General features: G+C 40.4%; 1 protein-coding gene across 2 annotated transcripts in view; it reads left to right on the top strand.

Annotated features, from left to right (window-relative positions):
* Positions 1-12,746, top strand: part of TRIM29 (tripartite motif containing 29) — a 49,512-nt gene that overhangs the window by 28,499 nt on the left and 8,267 nt on the right. For both annotated transcript variants that reach the window (XM_072155620.1, XM_072155622.1), the window contains exons 5-6: positions 5,847-5,939; positions 8,316-8,402. In XM_072155620.1, coding sequence (XP_072011721.1) covers positions 5,847-5,939; positions 8,316-8,402 — 180 coding nt within the window. The remainder of the gene's footprint in view (positions 1-5,846; positions 5,940-8,315; positions 8,403-12,746) is intronic.

The raw sequence follows: 12,746 nt of genomic DNA, 5'->3' as shown, positions 1-12,746 counted from the left end.
CTACCTAGATACCTTTTGGGTCAAATTAAAGATAGAAATCTGAATTTCCTTCAGATCATATCAGGCTTATGAATCTGTGATCTACAGAACCAGAGATATGGGTAGCTAAAGACATTGGAGTACATTTACTAAGGGTCCGAGGACCGCATTTCTGTCGGATTTCTAGACTATTTCCGATTTGCTCCGATCGGATTTTGGTGCATATCGGGGGGCGACACAAATCGGGGGGCGCAGCCATCGGACAACCCAACTGATTCGGACTAAATTCAAAAATTCAAATTGTGTCGCAAGCCATGCACTTACATGCACCACCAGAAGGTGAACTCCGGGGGAACCTCAGTGGGGGAGCGACACATGCAGGATATCGGGGGCACGATCTTGGTGAGCCATGCCGGACTTCATCCTCGTCGGACAGTCCGGATCGGTGATCGGGACAGGATCGGGTAAATAAATGTGCCCCATAGTTCGGAATGTGATCTACAGATAAAGATATTTTTATTGCCTGTATCTTCAGTTCTGTAGCTCATGGAACCACTGATGAGATGTAAGAGATTGGATTCTTATCTTTAATATGACACAAAAAAAACATGTTTCTTAGCACTATGAACAGAAGATATGATCTTCTGAAGTGACACCACCCCTGAAACCACTGAAAATGGGATAAGAATATTCATATTTGCCTGACTGTATAGGTAAAAGTGTGAGATTTCACATAAGAGGGAATGTAGAAATGACATTTCATAATCTGTTTGGGGGGGACTACTAGTTTAGTGGATGACAGGTTCCCTTTAAGCTCTGGGGTCTTTATTTTAAGGATATTGTTTTTTTTTATTTTTTCATTTATCGAATAGGTAAAGCCTTTATCCAGTTAAAATACAGACAGTCTCCTACTTGAGGACATCCTCATGATGGACCTCTCTGGCCACAGTGTTCTCTGGTGAAGCTCTCTGGATTCTAGTCATTTAGTATAATTTAGCCCCAGGCTACAGTATTCTCTAGGCCCCTGGCACTATGTCACTCTAGGCCCCACAGTGATGCTGCGCCGGACCATACAAATCAGTACACACTATGGCTAAAGTGAATTACTGTAGCCGTGTCCAGATACCTACACTAGGAAGCCACAGCTGTAAGAGTTATCAAAGATGACTTTAATGAAGCTCTAATTTTCATCCTTGGTCCCATGTACCCCAAATTTTCAAAATCCAATTGTCACAGGAGCAAAAGCAATTTTCTATGGAGTTATATGTAAGAAAATAAACCTGTTCTGACTTATATACAAATTCAACTAGAGAACAAACCTAAAGAACCTATCCTAAACCCCAGTGTCATGCCCAAGGTATTGTGGGAGTTGTAGGCAACTTTGCTGCTACCATAGAGAAGATGGATGAATAGAAACCAAGATAACGATGTTTTCTGATGATACAATCTGAACTAAAGTGAAAACTGCTGTGGTTAAAGTTGTGAGTCAGGAGTTACGAGTATCAACTGGTAGGACCTTGTCATGAGTTTGTCTATGTTCTTACTTGTTTGGGTCTATATTGTGACCCTTGTAGAGAATTTCTATTTAGGGGTTCCTATCTGGAGGTCAGTATTTAGTGGCTTTGTTTGGTGGTCTGTATATTGTGGTCTTGTCTGTAGGTCTTATCTGGGAATCTGAAATTACTGTTCTTAGGGTTTTTAGTGCCCTTAGTGTTCTAGACTCCGGTCCTTCTATTTGTTTAAGGGATCTAGGGTTTGTGTGGTTCGTAGTGGAGCAGAGTGGGTGCACTCAAATTTGCACAGCATCCACCAATGTAGTGAATGGCCCTGAATTGGCCCAGTATCTATTCATTATCAACTTCCAGTACTGAGTCCATATATTTAGTTCAGTGAACTCGTTATAACCCATAATAAATGAATAAACACTAAAGTACTTCAATAACAATTCAATTACAGCTGCCGATTCCCCTATAAATAAAGCCATCCGGTGAATCCTAAGGGATTTAATGATTCTATGTGCTAGGAATATTTCCTCTCTATGAAGACTAGTCATAATAATCCGCTATTCTTTATTTCCCAGGATGTTGTGCAGAAAATAGGTGCCATGCAGAGGAGCTTAATTGCTTTTCTAAGTTCATGTTGATGAGTTCAGAAACTTTTCGTGTAATAATAATTTTATTCACTTCCTTTCCATGTTCAGGCTGGAAATGAAATAGGTTTTGCGGTGATATTTTGAAAACTAAGGGTCATTAACTCAGAAATTCTAATTTTGGGTGAAGTTCACTTAGCAAGTTCTACCAGAAGTTTTGAACTAAGATGTAGGGTTATGCTAAATATTTAGATTTTATTTATTTTTTTTAAATACTGTAAAAAGATGTATAGGGAGTGTTCACACAGCCGCGTCTGAATTTTGTCCAAAAATACTAAAAACCCGCTCTTGGCTCCTGCTATCTTGTAATATTGGTAGAAAGGTGGACTTGTTCGTGTAAAAAAAATTGCAGATTAAGTGCTATAGAAATCCAAAATTCTGTCCAGGTGAATTCCTGAATAAATCTTTGTAATGGTTGCTATAACATGTTTATGATACTGAACCTCAAATCAAATGAATATAGTGAGGAATATAAAATCATATCATTTTGTCTGTTGGCTGCCACCACTAGAGGGAAATTATATTTTCTTTTAGTGTACAAATGGTACAAGTTCCCCTTAGTGGTAAATACTAATACGTTATGGGGATTTTTTTCAAAGCCAGTGTTTCACATACCAGTCTTCACCCGCTGGGTGCGTTAAAAGGGGTTTTCCCATCTTATGACTCAAGACTCGTATTTATGACTAGAGAAGAGCAGACCTGATGTTCAAGTGTCGGGTGCTGCATTCAGGTTCGGCCACCTGATCCTGTGTCTGCCTGGCCCATCGTAGTCATGGCTAGTTGCTAAGGGTGTACATTTGCCGGATTGGGTGTTCCCATCTGTCAATATGTCCAGGTAAGGTGGCCGAATCCGAACATTGGGTCTGCTCATCTCTATTTTTGACATATTGGGGCACATTAACTTACCTGGTCCTGCACATTCCCCGATCTGGAGTGTTCGACGCAAATGCACTGTGCCGCGATTCACTTACATCGTGCGCCCGATACCCTGCATGTGTCGCTCCCCACTCAGGTCCGCTGGAGTTCACCATCTTCTTCCCGGTGCATGTAAGTGCATGGTTTGCAACACAATTTTAAAGTTAAATCCTGCGCTCGGTCTGAATCGGCCCGTCCACGATTTCTGTCGCATCAATGCCGGCGCCGATGTGGCAAAAAACGATTGCGTGCAACACAATCCCCTTCTACATCGTTGTCCCAGCTGCGCGATCCCCGAAAACACTCTCCACCTCTGTCTGTAGAATTGGTAGTCCTTATAAATTGGAATTCTGCAGCTTGAACACCCGAACATAGTTGAATTTGCTATTAAAAGTGCTAAAAAATATAACTTTCTGGATAGTTAAGATTTTCTGGCAATGCAATCACTGATGGCAGCTGTTATCAGGGTCAATATGTGTTTCATATGAGCATTATTGTTCATCTGAATGATCATGCAGCGAGCGGCACAGCAGGACCCCTGTGTGAACGCTAAGCGCTCATCCAACCATCACTAGTATCATTGATCTCAATGCCAGAGCACCTGTTGTACGGCGCCATCATAATAGGGTCAGCTCTATTGACAGAACCACATTTGATCTCGCTACATGAGGCCTTTCCTATCCGAGATAAGAACATTTAACAATATTCCAAGCACTAAGGTCAGGATTAACTCCATGATTGTGTGTTCAAAGACGCTTCTGCAGGCAGTGAGCAAAGCATATATTCTATGGCGCACTACTATCAGAACCACTCAACGGTCGGGTCCGGACCGTGTAAAGCGAGACATTGGAAATGTACCTGCAACTAATACCCTCATCCCTAGTCAATACTGCAAGGAAGCGTAACAACCCTGAATGAAAGAGTTCAATAATTTATGAGCTCTCTGTCCCTTTAATTATTCACAATACCAGGGTATAAATAGTTACAGCTGTCACCTCCACAACACAGGGGTAAAAAATATGCATAATATTAATAAACATATAAATAGCAGATTGAGGTAGAAGGTCGGGGTCTCCTCTCGGGAAGTTAATTTCGCTTGGGTTTACGCGTTCAGTCGCCTTTATATACTCAAAAGATTCACACATCTGTATATATAAATAGATAGATACATACAGCAATATAATAATGAATAAATAAACCACTGAAAAGTGATAGAAAACAAAAAAAAACCTGTAAATTCATCTATTTTTCAGCTGCATCTATTATTAATAGGTACAAAAAGCAATAATGACAGAGTTATGTGTTTCCATATTGATAGGAAATAAGAAAGTAGTGGGATTAAAAGTGCGAAGATTGAACGTCAATGACGTAAAATAAACATAAAACAACAATTTGGAAGTAAACGGTATATACAGTGTAAAGTAATGGAAGGAAACAGTGTGATGGGTATATAATATACTTATAACCCTTACAAGATGTGGTTATTAGGTGGGAGCAATTGTTAGTGTATGAAATATTCTACAATTTATGATCATATTTTATAGTAACGTAATCTACCCTTCTAACCAGAAAAAAATACATAATTAAAAAAAAAATACAGTTTTGAAATTGAGGTTCATCACTTAGACATTTACTTCAATAACAATTTTTTTTCTCACTGAAAGATTTATATAATCCTAAAAGACTGTAATGAAGCGTAAACACGTGGCAGCCAATCAGAGGATGCAAAGCTGTAAGGGGGTGGGGAAAATAGAAGCCTGAACCAATGAGAAGACAGGGGGTGTGAGATTCAATGTAGACACTCTATCTAAACTGTAGTTAGAGATTACATATCACAGATATGAGATATGAGAAATTTACGTAACTAGTAGTCATTACTTCTAGGCACTGACTTACATAACATGTTGGAACTTCTGACTGGACAGTCACTTTCATTAAAAATTTTCTCCTATGTGTCATCAGCTTCCCCCCTCTCGTCCAATTTACGGTGATTACATTAAATTACAGGGTAAGGAGCGTCTCTGGTTACTGCTTCTTTGTTTGTGCAATGGGGAGGAGGCTGTTGTCTTAGACTTCTGTCTATATTAGTTGCTATGACAATTTAAAGGTGTTTTTTGGAGGGACTGGGCAAGAACATGATAAAAAAAAAAATTATGCATTATGAACCAAACATACCTTGAGAATGCTGCAGCTACACTGATGCAGAAACATATCTTGTTTAATCCCTCAACTGAGTTGTTTTGCTTAAAAAACAATTATAAAATTTTGCGTTTTGGGAAAGCTGGGTGCAGGCTGGCTGCCGCACATAAACACATATAAACACATACTCCATGGTGTATGGGGTTTTATGTGAGTTTTAAATATGTGATGTCTCTGGTGAATCGGTGTATTGCGGATGTGACACTTTAAGTTCCCGTTCGGGATAATAAAGTATTATTATTATTATTATAACTTCCACAAACACAGGAGCTGCCTGAACTGTCCAGACAGGACTAATCATCCTGACTCATACTCAGCAGCTGGAGGATGGTGCAGCAATTGATTACTTCTGCCTGTCAGGGACAACACAGTGATGATGTATTCTCAGCTTATGCTGGGCAGGACAAAAGCTGGAGCAGTGCATAATTAGGGTGTGGAGAGCAAATTATTTTCAGTGTGAAAATCCTCCCCCTAAAATCTTTGAAATACAGAAATGTAGAACTAGATTGGTGGGAAATTTTTAATCACGCCAAAGTTGTGTAATCTTTGATTTTTTATGCATCCTTATATACTGTAACGTAACGTGCTGTAACTCTCCTTACAGTGGAGAATAGATACATGATGAAGGACCTGGCCAGTGACTGGACTCCACCTAACGAGTCGTTTGGAAGGTTCGGCTCTCTCTTCAATGTCAAAGGTAACATTTTGTCTTACTTACAGCGAGAAGTGTTTTTTTTTTTTTGCGTTTTCGTGTTTAGTGCTGCTTTAGTACTTCTTCTTCTGGAAACTTTTGTGACTTTAATATTGATGTGTTCTACACATATTATAGCAGTATTGACATAAGGAATAAGGATGAAATCACGGCCAGTGAATTTCCATTAGTATTAATAAATAAATATCGTTCTGTGATGTCTGGGAATAACTTGGAATCAAATATTAGTCAAAGTTGTTATGTACTTTTACTGGTGACATAGGTTTCTCTTTGTAAAGTATTTTCGGAAACATCATTGAGACATGTCAAGGGATTAAAACGCTAGTAGTTGGGTCAGACTCCACCATCAGAGTGTAGTGGACCTTGGCTCTAGGAAATCTATCAAAATCCATCATGATAAACCAGGGACACTTACTCATAGATCCGGGCACCATGACTGTGGTAATCTTCTTATATTTGATATCCATCTAAAATCAACTTTTATAATGTATGCTAATGAGCCTAAAGGGCTCTGGGGGATTAGAATTCCGAAATGCTGCAGCTTCACCGGCTGTTACAGTGTACAAGGGGTCCTTACCCTCTTCCACTGTGTGCCCTGTAATTACAGGCAGAGGGATGAGGAAGTGCTGAGGGAGCAGAGGGGAGTGTGTAACAGCCTGTGAACCTATAGCATGTAGGGGTTTGGGTAATGCCCCCAGAGCCCTTTAGGCTTCTTAGCATAATTTCAAAAGTTGATTTTAGAATGAAGGATGCCATGGATAACAAATATAAGAAAATTACCACATCCACGGTGCCTGGATCTATGAGTAAGTGTCCCTGGTTTATCATGATGGATTTTGATGGTAGATTTCCTTTTAGTAGAAAAGTTACCATTTTCATATTTCCATTATTATAACTTATTGTCCCTTTTTAAGTGAACGTATACTCAATCCCATTACATTACTTAGTTGTAAACCTCTGATCGTTACTGGCAAAATAATTAGATGAGGGCAGTGGGGAGCGGTGGTTTTGTTGGAGGGAGCGCTCAATGAGAGCAGCTCATTAACTGGAAAGCTTTAAATAAACAAGACTATGCTATATATTAGAGAAACATATTGCAAGTAAATGACGAGACAGAATGAAGAGCCTGAGTGCGCAGAACAGCAACGCTCTACTCGTACCAAGTAATTAATTACATTGGCGCAAGGAAAATAAACCAAAAGTTCAGGCCCAATAATTTAGCTGAGCGTGAAAAGTTATGGGACCCTGATCAATCAAGTAACTGATGATGTTACTGCCTCAATATATCCAAAAGCTACAAAATTGAGAACATTCACTAAGCTAAATCTACCGGAATTCAGGCTTAAAGGGAACGTGTCGCCAATTCTTCTTTGACATGAGACAATGTGAACTAGAAGGCCCCTAAATTCTGGTGGGAATCTTAAGGCTTTAGATGTTGACTGAACATTCGATGTTGGATGTTGACAGAACGATCTTCAGACTCCCTCATGTATATATATGGGGGCTTCTCCGATAGGGTATCTCTAAAGGAGAATTGAGAGAGCCGCTAACAAAGAAATTGGATGATTACATTTCCACCCATTTTTTTTTTTAATCGGAGGAAAGTCGGGGAGAGGTCCTGATGGACTTGAGTCCTGAAGAACTTAAAATGGAGGCCATAGGATTACTAAGCCCTCCAAATTCTCTCCTCCCATTTAAGGCAAAGGGATACAGTACGGCCCCCTAGAGTTCTGAGTACTCAGAACCCTATGGCCGGACTCCTACTCATAAGATGCCTCACTTGTAAGGCATCAAAATATTATTATTATTTTTTTTAATAAAATTTTTTCCTATCAATTCCAATACTTTTTAAATGATTCACTTACCGTATTTATCGGATTTATCAAAGATGCGCCTTATAGTCCAGTGCCCCTTATATATGAACCGTATTTACAGACAACAGCTGCCTTGAACTGTGCACAGGTCTGCCACCTGCTGGTCATTCATCCTTATAATCAGGTGCGCCTTATAATCCGGTGCGCCTTATATATGAACCTAGACATTTTAGCAGGCATTTATTGATGGTGCACCTTATAATCCAGTGCGCCTTAGAGTCCGAAAAATATGGTAAATTTTAATTATTCAATCATTTTTATTTAATAATAATCTTTAAACGGTATATATAGAATTTTGCATAGATTTTTTATATATTTTAGTTTAAGATCATAAAATATGGCTACCTGGGCAATTGAATTATTTTGTCCGATTTAAAGAGTAAATTAGTAATATCTATTAAATTCAAATAAATTGTACACAGTACATGCATAATATTTTCTCAAATTATTATTATTTTTTCAATTTATGTATTTCTTTTCTTTGTAGCTGGCCGTCAATCCTATCAGCCCTCACCTGTGCGGTCTCTGACTGACCCGGCTTCTACAGGACTAAACAGCATCTATGGAAACAAAGGTACAATTTGTGGAGTATTATTTTAAAAGAATATTGTATGGTTTGGGTATTTATAGAAAACACTGAGACAGGAAGTCCAAGGTAGTCAGGGATACAGCTCGTGCCTTATCCGGCTGCTGCTCTGCTACAGGGGGCGTGGCTTAGACTTCCTAGTCAGCCAATGGGAACCCTTTCTTGGCATTAGGAAATATTGTACATTTGAAAAGTAATTGTCAATTGATTACAATGATCAAGGGTTTCACAGATGTGAGATCTGTCATCTATCAGGTCACTGGTGACCCCGGTGATCACTATAACAAGAGTCCAGAGCCTCATTACACATTGAGAGTGAGGAGGTTTTGGTGATAGCACATGTACATTGATTTTCCAATCTAATGAAGATTGCCGAGTACAGTACTCTAGGCTAGTTACGTGCCATAACTTATTGATCAATCATGTGTTCACTTTAATAGACGGATCTTAGCCTCTTTGACATTTTCTCTACACACAACCAATCTATTGATAGGCCATTTTATAGCTTTTCGTTCTCTATTTTCCTTGTAATTTACTTCATTGTACCGGGAAAATAAGGGTGTATCCACATGCGGAATATGTTGTTGCAAAAATCTTTGTGAATAAAATTATGTTTTCTATGGGACTGGGTTTGTTTTGGAAGCAGGTACGTGGTCTTTCGTACACGGCTTTCATACGCATGTATCAGCCATCGAAAAGTCTAGAACAAGTCGGCCACGTGTTTAGAAGCTTTTTCTAGACACTTTTAACTACTTTATTCATTTTGCAATAAAGAAGCACTTAGAAAAGTGCTTGTTCCAGATAATTGGCCTGATGTTGTGTTCACACTAAGTGGATGGAGATCTACCCAACCGGTGGCGCCAAATATGTTGAGTCATTCTGTAGCTATAACTGGGTTATACCTCACTTTTATCTGTAAAAGCACAAGGATATTTTGCACCATGAGTGGTCTGGGCCATGTGTGGCCATGTGAGAATTCTACAAAATAGGGGGATCCGGTCCCAGGCAAAAAGAGTGTATTTACGAGCCCGTTTTCCAGACTTTAGCGCTGATGACTTGTTCAGTAGTGTCTGGGGTTATAGGACCTGCTTTGAAAAGTCATTAGTTTCCTCGGACCATTAGAGAAAGTGATATGTTATGGCCTGAGGGGGCCACAGATTATTTCAAATGGAGTCTGTGAGAGACAACACTTCTGGCCAACCATCGGTAGCAAAGACTGAAAGACATGGAAGCACCATGGGAATCGGGAGCCGAAGCAAAGGACATACATGATGAATGAGCAGATCCCTGTTTGTCAGCTGATGGCAAGATTCAAGCAACTTGAGTGGAAACTATAAGGAAGTATTTCCTTTCTGGAAAACTTTATGTCTTTATGCCTGAGACCTGGAAACAATAACTTTTTTGTTTGTTGGTTGTTGGACGAGTATGAAAGAAGAATTATACTTATTATTTAGCCAGAGCTTAGAGTAAACTCAAGCTAAATACTTTCAAAGGAGCCTTTAATCTCACACGACAACAGTGATTTCTCGTAAGTGGAAGGTTGGCAGCTTGCTTCTATTGGCCACTCTCTTACCTTATTCAGAGGGCATAGAGCAAACACATGAGATTACTAAAATCTTAGACGTACGAGATGAACCAGTAGTAAGTGAGTTGCTGATTTGAAAAAACACAGCTTTATTAAAAAATTCCAACTTGCTATCAATAGTAAGGAGATAAATAGGTCTATGGAGAGGGAAGGGGGATTAGGCGAGTCAAAGCAACTATCACCAACCAAGTCTACAAAATGCAGAAAGAGGTCAAAGGAGGAAATTTTTTTAAAAAGATACCACTTAGGCTACATTCACACTACAGTATGGGGGACGTATATACGGCCGACGTATATGCGGCCGATATACGTCCCCCATACACTTCTATGGGCTTGCGGCGCCCTACGGGAGCGGTACGGTGCAGCACACGTGCGGCACCGTACCGCTCAGTAGCCTGGGAAAAGATAGGACATGTCCTATCTTTTCCCGTATTACGGCGCTGCGGCCACACATCGCTATGGAGAGGGGTGGGGGTGAGCTGCGCTCACCTCCACCTCCTCTCCCCGCGCTGCCGTGTGCCCACCGTGCTACGGTGCGGCGGGCTCACGGCAGTGGGAATGTAGCCTTAATGAGCATAAAATATGTCCTTTCTCACAGGCGTACACTGTGCGGCTCATTTTATCAAAGCATGAAAGATGAAGAAGACTTACCGTATTTTCCGGACTATAAGGCGCACTTAAAAGCCTTGGATTTCCTTGGAAATCCAAAGTGCGCCTTATAGTCCGGTGCGCCCTATATGAGGCAGCGGACCCTACTTACATAGGTCCCCGCTACCGGAGACAGCAGATCTCCAGCGGGAACTGCAGACCACGCGGCACGAACAACTGCAGTTCCCGCTGTAGATCTGCTGTCTCCGGTAGCGGGGATCTATGTAAGTATTCTATTCTTTACCTCCCCCTCACCTTCCCCGCTCACCTTCCCCGCGTTCCACGTCTCGTCTCGGCGTCGCGTCTCGTCCCGTCGGGTCTCCGCTCCGCCCCCGGACCTCCGCCACGCCCCCGACCCTGCGCCTTATAGTCCGATGCGCCTTATATATGGAATTATTACATATATAAGGCGCATCGGACTGTTGCGCCTTATATTCCGGTGCGCCTAATGGCCCGGAAAATACGGTAGGTCAAAGTACTTGCTTTTTTAAGGTGTTAAAAAAAGTGTTTACAGGTTGAAATATTGTCACCCATTCTAGAAAATGTGAAAGGTGAAGACAGGTTTAAAAAGAAAAAAAAAATATGTCGCATTCTTGTACAACTTTGTACTTAGATATTCTAAAAATAATCTGAATTTGCTTGGAAAAATTACAGGCTGTAGAAAAATCTTTGATAGGGTTTTACTTTAGCTTTTTCTGATAAATATATTTGAAAAGTTGATTTTTTTTTATTAAAGGGAACCTGTCAACACATTTTCCCAATAAAATCCTATTAACTAAATACCACCCTTCTTTTAGCTAAATATTGTTTCCCTCAAATCCCCATAAAATCCACCATATTATCTTACCTGGCATTAGCCAGAGGGGGTGTGTCCTGCTTGGCCATGTCAAGAGACTCCTCCCCCTGCTTCCTACTCGCCATTCAGCACTTCTTATCATGACCAGGGACCTTTACCCACTAACATTTTCAAATTTACCCCATGTATGTATCTGATCAAATTAAATCATGGCATACCTCCATGGAGAAGTAGAAGTCCATGGTGGCTGCTGTGATTTCATGTAATCATATGCATAAGGTAGTACATAGGGTAGATTTCGCAAACGTTAGTGGGTAAAGGACCTTAGATGACATCACCCTGGTCACATGGCATGAAGTGTTGAATGGTGAGTAGAACACAGGGGGAGGAGCTGCTGCACTGGGCCAAGCAAAACATGCTCCCCCTGACTCGTACTGCAATCTGTCTGTATGCCTGGTAAGGTAACAAAGTTAATTTTATGGGGATGTGAGGGAAACAATTTGAAGCTAAAAGAAGGGTGACAGAAAACAAGGGCCTTAGTAAATGTGCCCCTGTGATTTAGGTAATCTTCTTATATCTGTTAACCATGGCCTTCTTACTTCTAGAATCTAATGTTAAAATGATGCTATTTTGACAGAAGCCCCAGAGCCCCTACGTGTTGCAATTTCAGAGGCTGTTACTGTGTCCCCTCCCCCCTGCTCCCTCAGCTCTTCCTCTTCCTCTGCCGGATGTAATGTCACTGCAGCAGAGAAAGTTCCAGCACACAGTGGGAAGGGGAAAGTACTCCTGCGCAGTGTAACAGCCTGTGAATCTGCAACACAGAGGGGCTCTGGTAACACCTCCCAGAGTACTTCTGGCTCATTAACATAATGGTAAAAGTCGATTTTTCGAAGGAAGGATAACAAATATAATAAGATTAGTATAGTCACAGTGCCTGGATCTATGAGTAAGTGCCCCTGGATTATCATGTTGGATTTTGATGGTAATTTTTCTTTTAAAGACATTGTAACCAGTTAACAAAAATTAACCTTTAAATGTCATCTTTAAATGTTTGTTTCAGTGTCTATTGTTTATATGTTTGTTGCATTGTGCAGTGCAATGTGTCTTTGCTGTGTACTAAACTGCCTATATTGTGTTGCCTTTTGTTATCTACTAGTACTGTATGTCCTAACCTCATAACACATCTTTTTAGTATGTAAATACAATAGTCATATAGAATGATACCCCATGAATCATGGAACATGCCATGGATGATGGGGCAGGGGTATCAAAAACTCAAAAATTGTAAAAATAAAGCATGTTT

Source organism: Engystomops pustulosus, chromosome 6 (assembly GCF_040894005.1).
Source record: "Engystomops pustulosus chromosome 6, aEngPut4.maternal, whole genome shotgun sequence".
Taxonomy (NCBI): domain Eukaryota; kingdom Metazoa; phylum Chordata; class Amphibia; order Anura; family Leptodactylidae; genus Engystomops; species Engystomops pustulosus.
Note: the sequence above shows the minus strand (reverse complement) of the source record. Positions and strands in the feature narration are given on the sequence as shown.